At 38.5% G+C, this 24,138-nt stretch overlaps 1 protein-coding gene across 1 annotated transcript in view; it reads right to left on the reverse strand.

Annotated features, from left to right (window-relative positions):
- The window catches only part of LOC307124243 (uncharacterized protein), a 110,125-nt gene that overhangs the window by 36,328 nt on the left and 49,659 nt on the right, over positions 1-24,138 (reverse strand). The window contains exons 17-24 of the mRNA XM_079813290.1: positions 23,228-23,286; positions 10,772-10,932; positions 8,993-9,246; positions 8,656-8,709; positions 5,460-5,498; positions 5,356-5,369; positions 2,975-3,103; positions 2,784-2,884 (exon numbers count right to left, since the gene is read on the reverse strand). Of these exons, the coding sequence (XP_079669416.1) occupies positions 2,784-2,884; positions 2,975-3,103; positions 5,356-5,369; positions 5,460-5,498; positions 8,656-8,709; positions 8,993-9,246; positions 10,772-10,932; positions 23,228-23,286 (811 nt within the window). The remainder of the gene's footprint in view (positions 1-2,783; positions 2,885-2,974; positions 3,104-5,355; positions 5,370-5,459; positions 5,499-8,655; positions 8,710-8,992; positions 9,247-10,771; positions 10,933-23,227; positions 23,287-24,138) is intronic.

The following is a 24,138-nucleotide window of genomic DNA, read 5'->3' on the forward strand; positions in this document are numbered from 1 at the left end:
AAAACTTTGTATTTTATTAAACATTTTCTAAGAACATGTCAGGATTTCTTTTAGAGAATATGTGACCCTGTCTGTGAAAACCCAGCTAAAGTAATTTTTTGGTGATTCACTGTTTTATACATAAAATCATCCTACACAGCAAAATCCCCAGTGTTAAATTAACACTGCTCAGTGTACATATGTGTCCACACTACAGGGTGTTAAAAGTAACACTTAAGAAGTGTTAAAGTTAATGAGATAATTAAGTGATTAATTAAGTGATGATTGACCATTAGTGATGAGAAACACAAGAACTACAACTGACTTCAGCTACAGCTTTAGATGCAATCCACTGAAGATAAAAGAAGACATTAAATCTCTGAAGATCTCAGCAGAGGAGGATTAAACAACTCCACAAACAGCATTACCAGCTTCACACATTACTACATCCTTATATCGTGTGTTTATTAGCTTCTTAGTTCACACGTAGAAATGTAGAATTGGTTCGCTCCTCACAGAGACAGAATGAGGAAGTGTTAACCCAGAGGAGCGTCACGCAGAGGGCAGGATTGAGCAGGTAAAATGATTGACAGCTCTAGACAACGAATGAGCGCATGATGACTCATATCTGACGATATCTGATATCATAAATCAGGAAGAGGAGACACAGAGAGAGCTGTGTACATGTTTCAGCTGTATGGAGATCGGATAATTCAGTGAGAAATTAATAGAAATGGTATTCTGTATGACGAAATATTTTGCAAACGTGATAAATTAATATTTCTCCAAATATGTGCACTTTTTAACTACACAGTAAAATCCCCAGTGTTAAATGAACACTGCTCAGAGCACATATGGTCCCACTCTACAGAGTGTTAAAGTAACACTGAATCAGTGTTAAAGTTAATGAGATAATTGAGAGATTAATTAAGTGATGATTGACCATTAGTGGTGAACACCTGATGATAATGAGCAAAATCACTGAAGAAAAGAGAAAAACACAAGAACTACGACTGACTATAAAAAAGACATTAAATCTCTGAAGATCTCAGCAGAGGAGGATTAAACAACTCCACAAACAGCATTACCAGCTTCACCCATTACTAACCAGACTTTATTTCTGTTATACGTCTACAGAAGCTCTTATTGAGAATTAACAGATTTTTTGTTTGATTTTGTTGTGAAAATTGTTAGTTTTTAATTTGACCATCATGGTGATCAGTATTTTCTTTAGTTGGGCAGTTTGATGACTTTTTAGTTAGTGTTTCTCTGGCTGCTGTAACTGAGTTTGCTATGACAAGAAAAGCAAGAGTAAACACAATCAGATGCTGTCGGCTGCTCAGTGATAAGAATACGATCATTGTGTAGTGATTTAATTAATAGATCTTATAACTGAGTATGAATAATATACTATTAACTTTTTTTATTGTGATTCCAGAAAAGTGCCAGTACAGTTTGAAGAGTAAAAGAGTAAGTTTTGAAACAGATTTTACACTAATCACTTCTAACTCCTGCGAGATTAACTCACACACAGACATCAAGAATCAGCCTATGAATCTCAACAATGGTGACATGCTTCATGCCGCAATGCATTCTTGGAGCCATATATGAGTTTTGCTTAATGCACCCAGAATGCATTGCAGCATGAAGCATGTCACCATTTTTGAGATTCATAGGCATATTATTGATGTCTGTGTGTGAATAATATTCGCAGGAATTAGAAGTGCTTATTGTGTACTGTGTTATTTAATTGGTGTACAAAATGTATGTACAAATTTTTTGATAATTGTTTAGTTTTTCTGATGAAAACACTGCTAAGTCTTCTGTTCTAGAGTCACAAGGCTACTATTTTCAATGACTCTCAGGAGATCAGCAAAAAAGGCCATTGATGATTCTGTCAGTGATTCTGCTTATTATCATCAGGTTTATTCAATAATCAAACAATCATCACTCAATTAATCACTTAAGTATTTTATTAACTCTAACACTGCTTCAGTGTTACTTTAACACCCTGCTGGTGGTTCCCATATGAACACAGAGCGGTGTTAATTCAACACCGGTGAATTTACTGTGCAGAGGTTTTTCTCTATCCTCTGCACATGTGTCAGTTCAGTTGTTATTCTTTCGCGGTCTGCCAGAAGCTTAAGATTTTACTTAATAAAGTTTTAAATATGGATATTTTTTTCTCACACAAACGCATCGATTAGCTTCAGAAGGCCTTTATTAACCCCCGGAGTTGTGTGGATTTTTTAAAATGACAGACAGATGCAGTTTTATGAACTTCAAAAACAGACACAGACACAAACTACCGTTCACTGCCATTATAAAGCTTGGAAGAGCCAGGACATTTATTAATATAACTCTGATTTTATTCATCTAAAAGAAGAATGTCATGTACACCTAGGATGGCTTGAGGGTGAGTAAATCATGGACTAATTTTCATTTTTGAGTGAACTATCCCTTTTAAGTCTACATGGACACGTAACATGGTTGTGTTTCACCTCTGTATTCTCATGTTTGTTTTAATATTAAGTTAAAATGACTATTTTGTTTATCTTCATCATCATCATCATGCACTTCACTACAGCCACCAACCATGACAGAAATATTTACCTTCCATATATTTAATAAAAATCTTTGATATATTAAAGGCATCACTTTGTGATAATTTTCAGTTTATTTTAAAAGTAAAAAAATTTGAAACTATTGACCATTTAAGCATTTTTTAAAATGAAAACAGTTCAGTAAGTTTAAAGCTTATATAAAAGGTAAAATAGAATCCGCTTAAAATGTTATATTTTTACCTTGCAAAATAGTCCCATCTGCGCACATCAATGCCGTTCCATTTATTGATCACAATCTCATACAGGAAAGCTTTGTCCTGAGTCCTGCCTTTCGCTGGCCACTGGAAGAAAGAAAATAACTTCAATACTCAAATAAAAACTGTATAACATGATGGACATTAACTGATATAGTAATTTAGAGGTTTTTGTACCTTTTCATTTGAAGCAAAAACCCCATTAATCAACTCCTTAATAAAGGTGAGATCTCCATTATCCAGTTGCAGTTTGCCTTGCAGTCCTTCCTCCTTTAAAATGCCCTTAAGTACCAAGAATGATGCTTCCTAATTTAACATAAAACACATTGCAAATCTTATAAATAATGTTGCCCTGTGGTTCCCACTCGTGATCCTGGAGTACCCCAACTATTTTCACATTTTGTACACAGCAAAAACTCCAGTGTTAAATTAACACTCTTCAGAGTTTATTTGACTCCACACTCAAGAGTGTTAAAAGTAACTCTGAAGAAGTGTTAAAGTTAATGAGATAATTAAGAGATTAATTAAGTGATGATTGACCATTAGTGAAGACACCTGATGTTTACAAGCAGAATCACTGAATGCCATTTTTAAGTCACCATTATGGTGATCGGTGTTTGCTTTAGTTGGGTTCTGGACCCTTGACATTTTAACATTAATTTTTGTCTGGCTGCTTTATAGTGGCCAGACAAGTCCAGAGAAAATGTAACCGGATGTGTTTGGTTATGTTTTGACAAAATCTTCATGAGCAGAATCTTTGAATTAGGTTAACTTTATTGATTACAGCAACCTTGACTCTACAGCATAAGATCTTTGATTTTCAATATAATCAGAGGGAATTTTTTTTAAATTTTTAAATCTGTTCAAAAAAAGGTTTGAGCTTCTCTGCCATTTAGACACAGAGACATCAAGAGTCAGCGTAAGAATCTCCACAATGGTGGCCATCAAAAAGCTTTGTGCAGGGCATTCTGGGTGCACCAATCAAAACTCACCATGGCTCCCAGCATGCATTGCAGCATGAATAAATTATAAGAATAATTGTTTTAGTATTTTTTTTATTCTAACCATTTTCTTTTATTTTTGCTGTTTTATGTGACTTTTTAGTAGCTTGTTTTGTGATGTTCAGAGTTGATCTGTGTATCTGATATGCTGTTTGTCACCATTGTTGAGATTCATACGCTGATTCTTGATGTCTGTGTGTGTGTCTAAAGCAACAAAGTAGCACAAACTATTTTGTGCAGATTCTCATGATGTAGCTTCACAGAGCTGTTGTACTCTATAATGTAATATCACCACATCATCCACATAATTAGAGTTTGGTCTCATAATGATGTTATTCCATTAGATCACCAAATGATGATTACATTAATATTGTCAATCTAAACATAATCAACTCCTGAACAGATTTTCTCTGTGCTTACTTTGCCATAACAAAATGTGTTTTCCAAACACACAGTTAAAGAAGCCAGAGAAAATAAAACTAATGTTAAAAAGTCAACTCTTGACTTGATGAGCCCAACTAAAGCAAACCGATCACCATAATGGTGACTTAAAATGGCGACTCTTTCCTTCAGTGATTCTGCTCATTATCATCAGGTGTCTTCACTAATGGTCAATCATCACTTAATTAATCTCTTAATTATCTCATTAACTTTAACACTTTTTCAGAGTTACTTTTAACACTCTTGAGTGTGGAGTCAAATTAACTCTGAAGAGTGTTAATTTAACACTGGAGTTTTTGCTGTGTAGGTCTACCTAATAAAAACACACTGGATTCAACTCATCAATTTGTTAAGAGACTTCAATGCCTGAAATGGCTGTCAAAGGGAGATAAACAAAATGTGTACTGGTGGGAATATTCAGGACCAGGGTTGGGAACCACCAATGCAAACTATACATTCACAAATGCATAACTGTATAAGATTCACAAGAAGAGGTTGAACGTCTAAAATCAGATAGACAATTGATGGGTGACCTAGAGTTAATGATGACCAGGGATTTCAAGGAATATTTTCAATGTAAGAGCTTCCATAAATTATCATTAATGTTCCTCGAACAACATTCTCATATGACTTCAGAAGACCTGTAATATGGTCTATGAATCACACTGGCTATTTATATGCAGTGGGAGAGAGAGGGAAATGGGGTCAGAAAAGTTGAGCTTGTTCAGGTGTGTTTGATTAGGGTTGGAGCTAAACTCTCCAGGAAAGTGGATCTCACGGTCCAGAGTTGTTGAGGATCCCTGCTATACACTAGTTGGTGTTTTTGTTTAGCTCTTTTTCATGCATTGGCTCATTGGACATCACATCTTGTCATGTTGGGTATTGGTTTGGTTTTGGTTTGATTTAAGGAATGTTAGCTTTATGTATTAGTATGTATTAACATTGAACAATATGAATAAAAATATATAAGTTAGTAAGGTACCATCTATCACATATAGATAGATCGGTACCTTACAACAGTATGAAAAAGAATGTTAATTTAAGCTAACTGCAACACACTTAATTTAAATTACAGCAAGTAATACATTAATATTTGTGGAGAATGTTGATGCTTACCTTCCAATATCCACCTGACAAAGAGAACAAACAGTGGTTATTTTATGACTTTTATTTTGTGTTTATCAATGATCCCACAAAAAAAAAAAAAAAAATTGACTGACCTTTTCGTTTGTCCTTTCCACTGTCACCAGTGACATTCTCTGGAAAACAAACAACCATGAAAACAATATACAAAGCTTAATTAAACCAGAGACTATAGACCACTGTTTCTCAACCCCGCTCCTAGAGGACTCCCAAAACTGCACAATATGTTTGTCTCCCCAATCAAACACACCGGATTCAACTCATCAGTTCTTCACAGCAAAAACACCAGGGGCCTCATTTATAAACGTTGCGTACGCACAAAAGAAGGCGTACGCCGCTCTCTACGCAATAATTGGTATTTATAAAAAGCAAACTTGACGGGAAAATGTGCGGTCCTTCACGCAAGCTCTGATCCAGGCGTACGCACAAAAACGGGTGAAATGAGAAATGGCGACACGGTCAGCAGATGGAAGAAACACGTGAAAGTGTGTGAAACTGTAGACCGTTGTGTAAAAGAAATGGCAATACTGCCTCTCATAAATAACATGAAGACTTCACAAAGCAAGTCTTACAATTAACAGCCTACACGAACACCCGTTTGATCGATCTGCAGTGTAAAACAAACAAAACCAAACGAAAATTACAACAGAAATGCAAATTAACACATATTTGCAAAAAGAAAAGTGAAATATGTTCTGCAATAATATTGGCATGTTATGCAATTCATCCTCATAAATAATATGGTAAACAGAACGAAATAATGTGCAAAACTGATAGGCTATTCTCGTCAATGTGTCCGTCTGGCGGAGCAGATATAGATTCAAATAGGAAGACAGACAGACAGACAGATAGACAGATAGACAGATAGATAGATAGATAGATAGATAGATAGATAGATAGATAGATAGATAGATAGATAGATAGATAGATAGATAGATAGATAGATAGATAGATAGATAGATAGATAGATAGATAGATAGATAGATAGATAGATAGATAGATAGATAGATAATTAGGGAGATATATAGATAAATAGATAGATTTATGTAGGCTATTCATTGTCCACTGGGGAAAGTTGTTTTCATAGTAAAAATTTCTTCATCAGCTACGGAATCATGGTATTCATGCATATGCCTTTAGTTTGTTTTATTTTTGATAAAATAACGTATAACGTATGTCTCAAACATTCAGAAAGCTGCAAGACTTTCCATTTGCACTGAACTATAGTCTATTTCCCATTTCCACGTAGATTATAACCGACATCTGTAGCTTGTCAGATGCAATTAAATGGATGGAAATAAAATGCCCCATCACAATGCGTAATGACGCACAATGGCTGATATTGCGCTCTTAGAAGATGTGGCAAATGGAAGGAGTCAGAGTGAACGCATCTTCAGACAGCAAGAAGACTTGCTGGCAAACGAGGACACACTCAGGTGATGGTGCACTAGACGCTTTTTTGCCTCGACTTTGATGTCCGACCATTTCTTTTTTATTTCGGCCACGGTCCAAGGTTGTAAGGGCTACAGCATTTACGGCGTCTGCAACATTTTGCCACTCAAGTGCCTTTTTGGCATTAGTAATTGCCAATTACTGTGCCCTCCAAAACAACATTTTTCTCATCTTTTCCACCCCGCCAACGATAACTTCTACTTCACATTGAGTGAGGTTACGTTTTTTTGATTTAATCTCTGTGTTTGCCATGATTTCGCAATCGATGAATATTAACTTGGGGGCGTTTTGCGGACTATTTATAGGCAACTATGGGCGTGACATGAAGCCGCAAAAGCTACGCTACATTTAGAATTGATTGTGATTTATTAAGGGAAAACTGCGTAGGATGTGCGTGCGCACGGTTTTATAAATCCGAATATTTCTGTGCGTACGCACGTCCTATGTTTCATCCGTACGCCACTTCTGACGCAAATCCTACGCAAAGTTTTATAAATGAGGCCCCAGGTGTTAAATTAACTTTGCACAGAGTTAATGAGATAATTAAATAAAGCATCATGCAGCACATCATCAGAGCCTGTGTAGTTGCTGATCCAGTGATAAGCTGCTAGCTAGTTAATTAACAAGTTAAATTGACAAATAAAAAAAATAAAAAAATTGGTTCATTTTAAGAATTTTTCTTAGATAATTGAAATGTAATAAGTACACAGTTTTAATATGCTCACATTATTAGCACACTATATTAGTTTATAAATTTAAATGGAAATTTACCAATTTATGGCAATCTGTTTCTTGAGTGAACTTTGAGTTTTAATTTAGTGCAACTGTGCTGCCAGCATTTTACAGATACATTAGGACCATTTTTTACAGTAAAAAAACAAACAAAAACAAAAAATTGTAAAACTTTGCAGTAATTCACTGGCAGCAGCTCCACATGCACAGTACTGTTTTTTTACTGTGTGTGTTATATACAAATTTGATTCTTTAAGGATAAACCCCTTGAGATGCATCATCTCGTTTTCAAGGGGGTCCTAATACACAGCATTAAATAACAACACACAAAACAAGACAATAAAAAACACAGGCAAAAAAAGAAAAAAAAATACAATAAAACACAAGACAAAGCAATAACAACAGTCATCTAATCCAAATCAGCAGACATGCCACTACTCAGTTAACCAAAAAATAAGAATTGTCACCAAACATTAATAATTAAACTCAATCATCTAAAACAATTACAACAAGTTTCAAAACAACAGAATAAACCTTTTTTAAACATATTTGTGTGTTAAGGTCGAGGACAGACCAGAACACATTGACGTTATGCTGTAACTGTGTAGTTGCTGATGCAGTAGTCTATAGTTACATTAGCTCATGCATGAGTGATTGCTATCTAATGGTTAACTTCAAGAGATTTGAGTTAAATTGATTTATTTTGGTTTAATTCATAATAGTTAAATCAGATGAATTTAAGATTCTCAAAGTATTTGAGCAGTGTTTTATATATATATATATATATATATATATATATATATATATATATATATATATATATATATATATATATATATATATATATATATATATATATATATATATATATATATATATATATATAATTAAATTCAAATAAAATAATTTCACAATAATAATATACTCACATTACTAACACAGAATAAATATTTTTGAACTTAAATAGTTCAAGGGGAAGTTATTGTTATTATTATGATATTATATTTTTTCTCAGATTAGATCTGTGAGTAATTATGAGTGAATAATTAATTCTTAACTGAACAGTGAGTGAAAATATCAGACACTTGCCATGCAAGGCTTTATTGATGAATTCCTCATATAGATGAGAGAATGGGCCATGACCTAAAAGATAAAAACATAAAATATAGTGCTCATATACACTACTCATGCAGTCAAACATTCATACACTACTTGAGAAATTACAAACTGAATTTTTTTCTCCCAATTAATTACATGAATCACAATTTATGTCTGACATAAAACCATGTGAAACTCTTTTACAAGCTTTATTATCTACATTTCTTCCATTTATTTTTTAGAAAGAGATATTACAAGTTTACAAAATATTTTTTGTTTATACTGCATACTCTCTGCTCAAATATGCCTGTATGTTTCTGGCACTCACCTAAATTATAGCACAGAGCAGCAATCTGAACACACTGGACGTCTTTATCAGAAATCAGCTTCTCTTTGAGCTCCGTTTCAAGAAGTTTCTTTGTCTTTTCAAGTTTCTTTTTCTCTTCATGGTTTTCGTTGACATCCTTCTTTTCAAGATTAATGTTTATATTTTCAATATCCTTCTTTATCTTTGTGATGTACAAAGATTTGTGCTGTTTCTTTTTCAGAACGTTGACCAGAGATCCTGCTAAATGTGCCATCCTTCCACATACAGAAAAGACATCATGTTAAACAGAATAAATGCAGCTTTTACATCATTTGACACAATGTGAGATCACAGCATGCTAAAAGTTTAACCTCACAGCGCACACTGCCGGGCCAAAAGCTAGTGCGTGCTAGGGTCAGTCGTGTTTCCACTGTCACTTCCAGGGCTTGACCGGGCCTCATCAGGGCTTCCTCGGGGCCAGCGGCCAGGGTTTACTGGCCCACCGAATACCTTTATCCAAAGCGGGCCAGCTCAGGCTTGAGGAGTGGTTATGAACAGAGGCGGAGTTTATCTGAGTCTGGAGACGGCAGCGCCGCAGATGATCTCATATAGTTAACATCAGGATTAAAGTCTTTTAAAATCATTTTAGCTCAGAACTCCCTTTCAGACATGCAGCGAGTGTTTGAATAACTTCTGTTTGTGATCTGATGTGGATTCTGATCACTATATACGGCAGACGCAGTGATGCAAGACTATTTGCGCAAACCATTACCATAGTAAACATTGTAAATACGACTGCTTGAAGAAATCAGACATATCATAGGCTATCACAATCATGCATATAATTATATCTGTCAGTACGTCTCTTTATACCAGACTGATATCCATATTTATCTCCGCTTATAATCAAATAAAGCACTTTTGGGAGCTTCCTCTGTTTCTCTGACTGAAGATATAACTGTAACTGTCACTGGAGACAGTGCAAAACCTCATCAGGTCGTTTTTTTGTTGGAAAATGTGTAGAAGTGATTGTTCTTTCAGAAATTCTTTCTGTCCTGTGAATACAAATAAACAGAAATGGATGCGACTGAATAAGGACGTTTCCAATGACCTCTTTCTTTTGTGAACTAACGGTAAATTTGACTTTAATTGGTCGAGATTACACAGAAATGATTTCTGATAAATATATTACTTATTATTGTAAAACATTTATGCTTGGGTTTTAAATATTTAATTAAACAACATAAATGCCAACAAACAGCAGCTTTTATCATGTTGGTTTTGCAATCTCGCTATAGTTTCTAGTGATTTCTTTCTGATTAGTTTTCTGATAAAAAATGGGTTTGTGTGATGTTGTTCCAGAGAGGAGTGTTATGTGCGGGTTTTATTGAAGAGCTGCGGAGCGCCCGACAGTGGAAACACAGCCTGGTTTTGGGCTCGGTGCTATAAGCCCAGCTCGGCCTGATGAAAGCCCTGGCTCGCACTGGCCCGACAGTGGACACGCAGCTACTGTGTGCTCAAACTATGGCCACAATGTAAGGTCACCCCAGCCAAAAATTTGATTGGACGTGGTTTCAACATCACTCAGACGTCAAATTTTGGGTGAAAATTAAAATTGGGTTGAAGACTAAACACTTTTTTGAAGTCAGTCCAACGTCATTAAGCAACTCAACAAACAGCATTACCAGCACAAAGGTGTCTGACAAGATCCTCGGACCTGCCAAGTTTACAGTAACTGTAAAAACGTCCAAGCCAGCATGTATTATATACTTTATATAAGTATATGTATTTGCACCTTACCCAAGTGAGTGTTCAAAGCGAGTGTGAGTGGCACCTGGATACACCAGATATGCCCCTCCGAGCTGTTTGATGTGTCTGAGTCTCTGAAACTGAGGAGTGTCAATGATCTTCACCAGCAGGGGGTCAAGCTCAATCTGACCATAAATGGGGTCATTGAAAATCTGCAGAATAGAGTGCAAATATTGGTTCATAAAATGTATTGCCTTAGGCTGCATCCACACAGAGCCAGATCTTTCCCTATCAAATCTGTTTTTTCCTTGTTCTAAAAAAAATTATGTAAACAGCGTCGTCTCAAGAAATATCTGCGTACACACGAAACCGACTCAAAACAATATAGTATACATGCCAGACCAGTATGTGGCGCTGTAATTCTGCAACAGAAACGTTGAGACGTGGGGTGATGACATCATCGTTTAACAAAATATACGGATTGGCTGTACACACGAAAACGCAAGGGTGTCGTTTTCAGATTTATCCACTCTGGGACCCAATTACAGTTTTTTTGGATTGCTTACACACTAAAATTAAAAGTAGTACACTATTACCCAGCCAGCACAGTCATGTGGGGCCCATATGGGCGTCACCTGGGCTGTCTAACTGGGGCCCAGCCAGTTTTGTCCTCAGTTTCCATGTAGGCTCCACATGGGCTAGCCCAGATGAACTGAACACTGCTCAGTGTGCACACTACAGGCTGTTAAATGTAACTGAATCAGTGTTGGAGTTAATGAGATAATTAAGTGATTAATAGAGTAATGACTGAATATTACTGAAGACTCCTGATGATAACAAGCAGAATCACTGAAGGACAGAGAAACACAACAGACTTCCGACACAACTTCACAAAAGCATTATCAGCTTCCCTTTTTACCTATTAGATTGACTTTCTGTCATCTTAGTTTTTATTGATAATTCCCACTGAGCAAAGGTGTACGTTGAAAAGACGTCCACTGAGGAGCCAGAATGAAAGTTTTTATGACGTCTGTTTTTGACGTGTTCTGCACGCCCGATATAGACACTCATGGAACCTCAAGGTTAAAAACTAGTTCAAATGTGCTCATTGTGGACATATTTCCCATTTGTAATTGCAAAGCAACTCACAGACAGTGTGTGTTTGTCCGGAAATCATGAAAATAAAAGAAACTTAGCTCACACCTTTAGACACTTTAGACAACTTAGCATCTGTAATTCACACATCTTTGGATCGTGAGAGAATCGTGGGATTCAATCCAGGATCTTCTTGCTGTGAGGAGACAGTGTTTCCCACTGAGACACTGGTGCTGCCCTTAATCACAGACATAAGACACACTTTGACTATTTCTGTCAGACGTCTACAGAAGCTCTTACTGAGAATTAACAGAGCTTTAGATGTTGATGTTTTTGTTTCATTTGAAGTCACCATTGTGGTGGGAAGCGTTTGCTTTAGTTGGGCTCGTGGTCCCCGTATTTGTGTTAGCTTTTCTTTGGATGTTATAACTGTGTGTGTGAAACACAATAATTGTGGCTGAGAAAGCAAAGATAAAATGACTTTAGCTGTTGTCAGCTCCTTGTTGATGACTAAATCATCAGAAGTCCGGAATCTGATGTTATGCTTTTGAGTTTTATGTTCTTGTTTGGAAAATAATAATTTGTTTATATACTATAACCTTGTGAATCCACTGTATCGGGACTAATCGCAATAAAATAATCACTTATCCTGAAAGATGATAAAACAGCAGGTGCACATTGTTTTGAGAAAAGATATTTCACATAGTCACACGCAGACATCAAGATTTTGCATATGATTCACAACAACGGTGACAATCATAACAAAAAAACGTCATGCTGCAATGCATGATGGGTAGCTTCAAAGTACAAAACTCATGCTTGATTGTCACCGTTGTTGTGAATCATATGCAAAATCTTGATGTCTGCGTGTGACTATGTGAAATATTTTCTCAAAACAATGTGCACCTGCTGTTTTATCATCTTTCAGGATAAGTGATTTGTTTATTGCTATTGGTGTCAATACAGCAGATTCACAAGGTTATATTATATAAACAAATTATTATTTGCCGAACAAGAACCTAAAACTCAAAAGCACAACATCAGATTCTAGACTTCTGATGATTTAGTCATTAACAAGGCGCTGACAACACCTGAAGTCACTTTATCTTTGCTTTCTCAGCCATAACTATTGTGTTTCACACACACAGTTATAACATCCAAAGAAAAGCTAACTCAAGTACAGGGACCAAGAGCCCAACTAAAGCAAACGCTTCCCACCACAATGGTGACTTCAAATTAACCATAAATATCAACATCTAAAGCTCTGTTAATTCTCAGTAAGAGCTTCTGTAGACGTCTGACAGAAATAGTCAAAGTGTGTCTTATGTCTGTGATTAAGGGCAGCACCAGTGTCTCAGTGGGAAACACTGTCTCCTCACAGCAAGAAGATCCTGGATTGAATCCCACGATTCTCTCACCATCCAAAGATGTGTGAATTACAGATGCTAAGTTGTCTAAAGTGTCTAAAGGTGTGAGCTAAGTTTCTTTTATTTTCATGATTTCTGGACAAACACACACTGTCTGTGAGTTGCTTTGCAATTAAAAATGGGAAATATGTCCACAATGAGCACATTTGAACTAGTTTTTAACCTTGAGGTTCATGAACGTCTATATCGGGCGTGCAGAACACGTCAAAAACAGACGTCATAAAAACTTTCATTCTGGCTCCTCAGTGGACGTCTTTTCAACGTACACATTTGCTCAGTGGGAATTATCAATAAAAACTAAGATGACAGAAAGTCAATCTAATAGGTAAAAAGGGAAGCTGATAATGCTTTTGTGAAGTTGTGTCTGAAGTCTGTTGTGTTTCTCTGTCCTTCAGTGATTCTGCTTGTTATCATCAGGAGTCTTCAGTAATATTCAGTCTTTACTCTATTAATCACTTAATTATCTCATTAACTCCAACACTGATTCAGTTACATTTAACAGCCTGTAGTGTGCACACTGAGCAGTGTTCAGTTCATCTGGGCTAGCCCATGTGGGGCCTACATGGAAACTGAGGACAAAACTGGCTGGGCCCCAGTTAGACAGCCCAGGTGACGCCCATATGGGCCCCACATGACTGTGCTGGCTGGGTAGCAAAACCTTACACTCAAGAAGCAAAACATCAGCCCATATTTGCACAACTATAAGCACATTGTCAACCTCACACTTGTTGCAAAACTCTACACACAGTGATTTGCAAAACACTAAACACACTTAACATACATTACACACAAAAATCTATCATGAAGTCACTTCTTTGCACTACCAAAGCACTGACTGTCAAATTACCGCACCGTCCAACCAATTGGTTCAAAACAGTCATCAGGTGTGCAAACACTTGTTCGCTAAATTGTAGACACACCAATAGATTGTATAAGCACTATAAAAAGCAGCAGGTGAGTTCCTCAGTCTACAAGCACAATGGAAAGAGTCAGAGAAAGAGTAAGACGACGAGGAGGAAGAGGAGGAAGAGGAGGAGGAGGAGGAAGAGGAAGAGGAGGAGGAGGAGGAGGAGGAGGAGGAGGAGGAGGAGGAGGAGGAGGAATCAACAGAGGAGGAATCAACAGAGGAAGAGATGGAGGCCATGCTGGAGGTAGAGGTAGAGGAAGAGGAAGAGGAAGAGGAAGACAAGAAGGTGCTCAAAGAGGACCGGATCTCACAAATGAGATCCGTGCAACACTGGTTGATCACGTTGTCAACCACGGACTGACGCTGAGAGAGGCTGGACTGCGAGTACAGCCAAATCTAAGCCGATACACAGTGGCAAGTGTGATAAGAACATTTCGACTGGAAAATATCATCATATCACAAACATCTGCACGGTTTCAGTAACTGCTTACAGTACTGTATTCTATGCACTATCAGCACTTCTGTTACCTTTTCCTGTAAAATTACTGTACTATTGTATGGATTTGTTTTTATATATAGGATTGAGGGTCAGGAGCGACAAGGGGGAAGGCCTCCTATGTTCACAGAACAGCAAGAGAGGGAGATTGTAAACATGGTTTTGGCCAACAATGCTATAACACTCAAGCAGCTCCAAGCTAACATTGTCAATAACCACGTCACTTTCAACGATATCCGTCAGGTCTCAACATCAACACTGGCACGCATCCTAAAAAAAAACCATATTCAAATGAAGCAAATTTATTGAGTGCCTTTCGAGCGCAATTCCGAAAGGGTGAAGCGACTGCGGCATGATTATGCAGAGGTATGTATTCACTATAGCAGTGTGATCTTGCATACTGTCTCATATTCTTTTACTGTACTGTACTATGTATACTAGATCTACACTGAACTATACAATTTTGCCTGACACTGTTCTTCAGAGAGTTTTACGAATGGATGGAGAGGAGATCCTGCATGAGTTCATTTACGTAGATGAGGCTGGTTTTAACCTGGCGAGAACACGAAGGCGGGGAAGAAACATCATTGGCCAAAGGGCTATAGTCAATGTCCCCGGGCAACGTGGGGGTAATATAACACTCTGTGCAGCCATTACACAGAATGGGGTCCTCCACCGCCATGCCCATATGGGCCCTTACAACACAGCACTCATACTTACATTCTTGGACCAATTGCACAACATAACAGCAGCTAATCAAATTGATCATATGCAATACATTGTTGTCTGGGACAATGTGTCTTTCCACCGCTCTGCTCTGGTTCAGAACTGGTTTCAGCAACATCCACTTTTCACTATCCTATATCTTCCACCATATTCTCCATTCCTCAACCCTATAGAAGAGTTTTTCTCGGCATGGCGGTGGAAGGTATATGATCTCCGTCTCCAGGCTGAGGTACCCCTCATCCAAGCCATGGAGGAGGCCTGTGACCAGATGGAGGTTGCAGCAATGCAAGGATGGATTCGTCATTCAAGACGTTTCTTTCCAAGGTGTCTTGCCAATGACAACATTGCCTGCGATGTTGATGAAATTCTCTGGCCAGATCCAGCTAGGCGAAGAGACGATGTATAGTTTTTTTTGTTCCTTGAACTTACAGTACAATATGTGAAGTGACATTTTGTTACAGTATTCTGGATCTCCATGTCAACATTTTGGGCGTGTTGACAAATAAATTAGTTTCTTCAGTCTGCAACATTGGTCTTGTGTGGTGTTTGGTGACTTTACATTATATTTGTACTTTGTTGATGGTAGCCTACTCTAATCATAGGGAAGTAGAAGTGCTAAAAGTGTTTTAGGTTTATCACAGCAGAGTGTAACTCGTGCAAACAGAGTATGTTAATGTGAAACGTGTGTGTTTCATATGGTAACAAAGTGTGGTTTTGAAACAGAAGTGTATAGTTTTTACAAGAGTGTTTAATTATGCAAAGGATCTGTAGTGTTTTGCTAATTGGGTGTGTGGTTGTGCTAATTGTGTGTAGTGTTTTGAAAACGCGGGCCCTGTTTTGAAAATCGTGCTTAAGCAATCCAAAAAAACTGTAAAAAAATTACCAGTTTCAGGCTCCCAAAATACCGGATCCGTCTAGACCAGTGGTTCTCAATCCTGGGGACCCTCCATCATTGCACATTGTGGATGTCTCCCTCATCTAACACACCTGATTCAACTCATCAGCCCATTAGTAGAGACTGCATGACCTGAATTGGGTATGTCTGATGAAGGAGACATCCAAAATGTGCAATGATGGCGGGTCCCCAGGACAGGTTTGAGAAGCACTGGTCTAGACGAAACACTAGTATACAGCTAAACGCGTCTCCATGTGTATGGGCTCTCAGTTTATAGAGTTTATCATATTTAAATAGAGGCTGTGACGACTCCTCTGAGTGGGGTTTCCCCAGGCTCAGGTGGATGATTGGCTGGCTCCGCCCTTTCAAGTGGTTATTCCGTACACCTGTGGTGGACTTCCTGTCGAGCGTGTTGAAAAGGAGCATGAGGAAAAGGCCAAGGAGGGCGACAGACTGGACATGATTTTCATTTACGTTTGTGTTCCTTTAGAGTTGTTTTTCCTTTGACACATCCAACACTAGCCACAGCACATTACTTTTCCATGCATTCATTACATTACACCACTGATTCCTGACTGTTACATTTATATACTGTTTTCTTTCTGTATAGGTCTATTTTTGTTAATAAATTTGGGTATTTTTTCGGCTTTCTTGTGTCCCTCTTTTTGTTGCGTCCCTTTTTGAGCTACGGGACGTAACAAATGGGGGCTCGTTCTTTGTTGATACTTGGAGACCTTTGATAAATTTGTTCGTTTCGTCGTGTTTTGCGAAAATAAATTTGTACGCGCTTTGAAACGATTGGCTAATCGTGACGTTATAAGGGGAAATCCAATTTGAATAGTTTGACGTCACATAATGTGCGTTTTGGGACACCTGAAAGCGTTTGGTACAGTGTTTGGCCGTCGTTTGGATTCACCGACTGGTAAGTTACCTTTTGTGCAATAGTTTGACTTGAAGTTTTTCCCTGTTAGGTTTAGCGACTTGTTTCCTTTGAGACATGTCGTTTTTCTTTTCGTAGTGTTGTGGTGAAAGCGGGTAGCAGCAGTTGTCTCGGGAGCACTTCCATGGTGTGTGAACTGTCGCTGTTTAACCAGTTGCAGTCCCACCCACTGGGTTTGCGTGCTTAATTTCCCCCCGCCAGTATCTGCATGAAGATTAGGTTTTAGGTAGGTAGATAGGCGTATTTTAAAGAGTTAGAGAGTGGGGAAGGTTTCAGGTATTTGATTGCACATTTGGTAACGGGCAGTCTGTGGGTTGCTTATGGCTGACGTTGAGAAGTTTTTTGAATCACCTTCGCATGTTCTGTTACGTAAATACACAAAAGAGCAACTTTTAATAATCGCTGAGTATTATGAAATATCTCTTAGTGATAAGAGAATAAAAGAAAGTAGCATTAAAAGTGAGTTGAAAAATAAATTGATCGACAAGGCAATTTTGGAAGCTGAGATGGAGGAAATTCAGGACGTACAAACTGCTACGGGGTCTGCTTTGACTTTTGATCAACAAAAAGAGTTGTTATTGTTACAAATGGAACATGAAAAAATGAAGCAGATGTCTGAGCAGGGTAGAATTGAGTTAGAAAAGGCAAAAATGGACTTGGAGTATTTAAAACTAAAATCTCATGATTCACAGGGGCGCGTGACAGCGCATCAGCTACAAGATTTTCAGATCCTCTAACATGTTAAAACTTAAACTCATGAAAGAAGGTAAAGTTCTTGAAGATGGTTTCGAGGAGAGTGGTGTGCGTGGAAGTTTTCCGCTGCATCAAAGTCTAAAACTTGTTCCTAAATTTAATGAGGATGATCCGGATGTTTTTTTTACTCTGTTTGAGCGCGTTGCTGAGTTACAGGGTTGGTCTAGGACGAATTGTGTGCTGTTGCTGCAGTGTGTGTTAGTTGGTAAAGCGCAGTTAGCTTTTTCTGCTTTAAGTATAGAGGAGTGTAAAGATTATGAAGCTGTTAAAGCTGCAGTGTTGAAAGTTTACGAGTGCGTACCGGAAACATATCGACAACGTTTTAGGTCGTGTAAAAAGGTTCAGGGACAGACACATTTGGAGTTTGTGAGGGATTTAAGACGACATGTTACACGTTGGTGTGCATCGCTTGATGTTAAAACGTTTGACGATTTACTTGAGTTGATCATAATTGAGCAGTTTAAAGGTTCAGTTTCCGATCAAATTGCGACGTATATCAGTGAACACAAAGTTCAGTCTCCTGAGGAGGCAGCATCGTTGGCTGATGATTTCGTGCTCACTCATAAAAGTATTGCTGTTGATTGGCGGGCACGGGAGGAAGTGAGCGCGAGCCGTTTTAATACTCCACAGATAACAAATAATACTCCACAGAGTGGTCGCATTTCTTCATGGAGATTTGATCCGTCTAAAACGTGTAACTACTGTCGTGGAAAAGGACATTGGAAAGCTGACTGTTCTATTCTTATAAATAAAACTAAACGTGCTGATGTGGATCCGTTTAAGCCTGCTGCAGCCGCAAATTCTGTTCAGCTGAGTGATGCTGAGACAAATGAATTCCAACTGTTTAATGATGTTTTTTCCACTTATGCTCCTTTCATTACAGAAGGTCGAGTGTCATTAGTGGATGGAGTTGAAGAGATTCCAGTTAAGATTTTACGAGATACAGGAGCGATGGATTCTTTTATTTTAGAGTCCATTTTGCCATTTTCCTCTAAATCGGAAACCGGTGACAGTGTTTTGGTTCGAGGAATGGGTTTGAATACGTTAACAGTTCCTCTGCATAAAGTCAAGCTTTACTCTGATTTGGTGACTGGTGAAGTGGTGGTAGGGTTGCGCCCTGCTTTGCCGATCGAAGGTGTTCATCTCATTTTAGGAAACAAACTAGCAGGTGATCGGGTGTGGGCTAATGTAACTACTTCTCCTTTGGTTGCCTCTAGTGGAGAGCTGGTTCAACAGACAGTGGTTGTCGACCCTGTGGGGGCTGTAACACGTGCCATGGGAAAAAACATTGAGGGTTTAGAGACGCAAGATAAAAATGAGTTAAGTTCACCAGGTGCTGTACTGCTTATACCTGACTTGTCTGCTCTGTCTTTTCCTCTGTCTACAGATGAGCTGAGTAAAGAACAACATTCAGACTCCTCGTTGGCTGAGCTCTTCACTGCTGCTCTTCATGACCGTGATGTGTCAGATAAGGCCAGAGGTTATTTTGTACAGGATGGATTGCTGTTAAGGAAATGGAGTCCTCATGGTGAGAATTTTGTGGGGGACCTGATTGTCCAAGTAGTAGTTCCCACAAAATTTCGGGATACCGTGTTGGAAGTTGCACATGACAAGTCTGGTCATCCTGGGGTGCGAAAGACTTATGATCGCGTTTTGCAACACTTTTTCTGGCCACGCTTAAAGCATGACATTTCTGTATACATAAAAAAATGTCACACTTGTCAATTGACTAGTAAGCCGAATCAGAAATTAAAGCCTGTTCCACTGCATCCGATTCCAGCACATTGTAACCCATTTGAACATATTATTGTAGATTGTGTGGGTCCTCTGCCATGTTCAAAGTCTGGGAGCAAATATTTGCTTACGGTTATGTGTTTAGCCACACGTTTTCCTTCTGCCTATCCATTGCGCACGATTACCTCACGCTCAATTGTAAAAGCTTTGGCGCAGTTTATGTCAATTTTCGGCATTCCTAAAATCATTCAGAGTGATCAGGGTAGTAACCTTACCTCTCATCTTTTCCAACAAGTCCTGAAACAACTAAGAATTAAGCACAACCTTTCTAGTGCATATCATGCACAAAGTCAGGGAGCATTGGAGAGGTTTCATCAGACTTTGAAGTCTCTCCTTCATGCTTATTGTGTGCAGTTGGATAGAGATTGGGAGGAGGGGTTGCCCTGGTTGTTGCTGGCTGCGCGTGAGGTGGTGCAAGAAAGTACCGGATTTAGTCCAAATGACTTAGTTTTTGGTCACAAGGTTCGTGGGCTTTTGACTGTGCTTCAGGAGTCAATTAAAAGTTCTGATTCGCCTAAAAACTTGCTGTCGTATGTATATGGTTTTCGTCAGAGGCTGTTACAGGCAAAAGAGCTGGCTGGCGCTAAACTTGAAAAACAGCAGGAAGGAATGAAGCGATTGTATGACCGTAAAGTAGAACCTCGGGTATTTGAGCCAGGAGACCAGGTTCTGGTGTCACGACTGTTGCTTTCTTCTCCTTTTGAAGCAAAATTTGAGGGCCCATTTGTGGTAAAAAGTAGATTGAGTGATGAAAATTATGTAGTTGTAACTCCGCATCGGAGGAAGTCCACCCAGCTATATCATGCGAATCTACTGAAACCATATTATGAAAAGTCTAAAGTGGATGATGAAAGCTCTGTTCATTCAGCACTTTGTGCGGTGTCAAATACTAGGAGTAATTTTTTCTCTGACGAAAAGGGTATGGAGGGTAATGAGCCTGATGATGGCGTTTTGCGTGGACGACTAAATAATTCTGAGTCTTTGCAAAATCTTGACGTTATTCTTGCTCATTTGCCTACTTCACAGTCTAACGAGTTGGTTACTCTTATACAGAGTTTTCCGGAATTGTTTGGAGATGCGCCGTCTCGAACCAGTTGGGCGGAACATGATATTGATGTCGGTAATGCTTCTCCCATCAAACAGCGTTATTATCGCGTGTCACCAGAAAAACGGAAGCTGATGGAAGCAGAAATCCAATACATGCTGGACAATGATATAGCGGTCCCTTCCGGTTCAGATTGGGCATCTCCTTGCCTGCTGGTTGCGAAGCCTGATGGCTCCGTAAGGTTTTGTACAGACTTTCGCAAACTCAATAGTGTGACAAAACCTGATTGTTTTCCACTCCCACGAATGGAAGACTGTATTGACCAGGTAGGTTCTGCAAAGTTTGTAACCAAACTTGATTTGTTGAGAGGCTATTGGCAGGTGCCTTTGAGTCAGAGAGCTCAAGAGATGTCTTCATTTGTTACTCCATCAGGCCTCTATTCTTACAACGTTATGAGTTTTGGACTGAGAAACGCCCCCGCCACTTTTCAACGTCTAATGAACCGTGTAGTTGCAGGCCTTGAAGGGTGTGCGGTGTATTTAGACGATCTGGTAGTGTTCAGCGATAGCTGGGACTTGCATTTAAAACGTTTGAGTGCAATTCTGAGGCGTTTGTCAGAGGCAGAACTGACGGTGAATCTGGCAAAGTGTGACTTCGCTCGTGCTACAATAACTTACCTTGGTAAAGTTGTGGGGAATGGTGAGGTTCGCCCAGTAAATGCTAAAGTTCAGGCCATTCATGATTATCCTGCACCCACTACGAAAAAAGAGCTTATGCGTTTTTTAGGGTTAGTGGGTTATTATCGTTCTTTTTGTTGTAACTACTCCTCTGTTGTTGCACCACTTACTGATTTGTTGAAGGCCCAGGTAAAATTTGTTTGGTCGTCAAGTTGTGCGTTGGCTTTTGAAAATGTTAAGTCCCTACTGTGCTCCTCCGCTGTCCTTGCTGCCCCTTGCTTTGAAAGGCCTTTTTCTCTACAGGTGGACGCGAGTAAAGTTGGTGCTGGAGCAGTCCTTCAACAGGCTGATGAGGGAGGGGTAGTTCGTCCTGTCAGTTTCTTCTCACGCAAGTTTAATTCTTATCAACTCAATTATTCGGTGGTGGAAAAGGAAGCATTGGCTTTGATTTGGGGGTTACAACATTTTGACGTCTATGTTGGTTCGAGTCAACCTGTTGTGATTTATACTGATCACAACCCGTTGACGTTCTTGAATTCTCTTCATTGCCCGAATCAAAGGCTCATACGTTGGTCTTTATTTCTGCAGGCCTATGCCCTGGACATTCGACATGTTAGAGGATCTGAAAATCTTGTAGCCGATGCGCTGTCACGCGCCCCTGTGAATCATGAGATTTTAGTTTAGTTTTGTCTTTTTCCTTCTTGGCCTTTCCTAGGTCCTGAAGTATTGTATGCTAACTCTTGTTTATTACAGTGATTCTTGACAGACCCCTGTCTTAAGGGGAGGGGTGTGACGACTCCTCTGAGTGGGGTTTCCCCAGGCTCAGGTGGATGATTGGCTGGCTCCGCCCTTTCAAGTGGTTATTCCGTACACCTGTGGTGGACTTCCTGTCGAGCGTGTTGAAAAGGAGCATGAGGAAAAGGCCAAGGAGGGCGACAGACTGGACATGATTTTCATTTACGTTTGTGTTCCTTTAGAGTTGTTTTTCCTTTGACACATCCAACACTAGCCACAGCACATTACTTTTCCATGCATTCATTACATTACACCACTGATTCCTGACTGTTACATTTATATACTGTTTTCTTTCTGTATAGGTCTATTTTTGTTAATAAATTTGGGTATTTTTTCGGCTTTCTTGTGTCCCTCTTTTTGTTGCGTCCCTTTTTGAGCTACGGGACGTAACAGAGGCCTACAGCAGAAATGTAACTGATTGATAAAGTGTGTATTCATTGTTCATTACAACTGTCGATTTCTAATGTTTGATAAGAAAAAGGAAACTCTCTCCATCGTAAGCTTTGAAAGTCCAGAGTTCTGTGTTCATATGGGAACCACCAGCAGGTGTTAAAGTAACACTGAAGCAGTGTTAGAGTTAATAAGATACTTAAGTGATTAATTGAGTGATGATTGTTTGATTATTGAAGACACCTGATGATAATGAGCAGAATCACTGAAACACAAGAACTACAACTGACTTCAGCCACAGCCTTAGATTAAATCAACTGAAGACATTAAATCTCTCTTATTACTAACCAGACTGACTTTATGTGATGTACATGTAATCACATTTAAGAGTGAACAGCACAACAGATGTTTTTCCATGTAAATGCTTGTTAACTTCTGTTCACTTTCTGCTTTAAAGTGAAAAATCATGATTGAAGAATGTATAGATTTGTTGTCACAAAACCATCTGCTAAACTAAATCTGATTTTTTTTTCTTGCCTATAATAGTTAGCTTATTTTCATTTTTACCTTTCTTGAAGTTTCTGGATCAACATTCCCATCATTTTCATCACTGACATTTTCGTCTTCTATGAACAGGCATATTATAAAAACATCATAATAATCAGTATTAGCTCAACAAGTTTAACAAACATGATTTTACAACTATTATTAAACAATAACTTTTTAGTTGCTTTAGAGTGACACACAGACATCAATAATTAACATATGAATCTCAACAATGGTGACATGCGTCATGCCGCAATGCATGCTGGGAGGCCAGCTAGTAGTTGATTTTCCTTACAAATGTAATGTACAATATGTGAAAATGTATGTATTTTTTGAACATGAAAGCATGTTAACATATTCTTTTACACCCAATACACAAAATAAGGATCTTTAAAAATAGCATCATATGACCCCTTTAAAAGAAGACATCTCCACAACAACTCCACAAACAGCATTACCAGCTTCACACATTACTAACCAGACTGACTTTATTTCTGTCAGACGACTACAGAAGCTCTTATTGAGAATTAACAGAGGTTTAGATGTTGATGATTTATTGTTTCGTATGAAGTTACCATTATGGAGATCAGCATTTGCTTTAGTTGAGCTCTTGACCATTGACTTTTTAAACATTAGTTTTTATTTGGCTGTTGTACCTTTCACTTTTAATGGCATTTGTTACAGCAAAAAAGATGAAAGAACATACTATTGAATGATGTTGGGTATATATTAATGATCACAATCATCATCATCTAACTGCCTGATTCACTGATCTAGATCTCTTTGTCTAATCTATAATTATATGGGTGATGTTTTATATTTTTGATCAGGACTTAAAAACGGGAAAAAATATCAATCGGTTCACTCCGAGCAGAATCGATAGCGTTTCCGTTTTTGAGTTCCTCAATAAACATTACTGTTCCGAAAACGGT

The sequence above is a fragment of the Gobio gobio genome (assembly GCF_949357685.1).
Source record: "Gobio gobio genome assembly, chromosome: 3".
NCBI lineage: Eukaryota > Metazoa > Chordata > Actinopteri > Cypriniformes > Gobionidae > Gobio > Gobio gobio.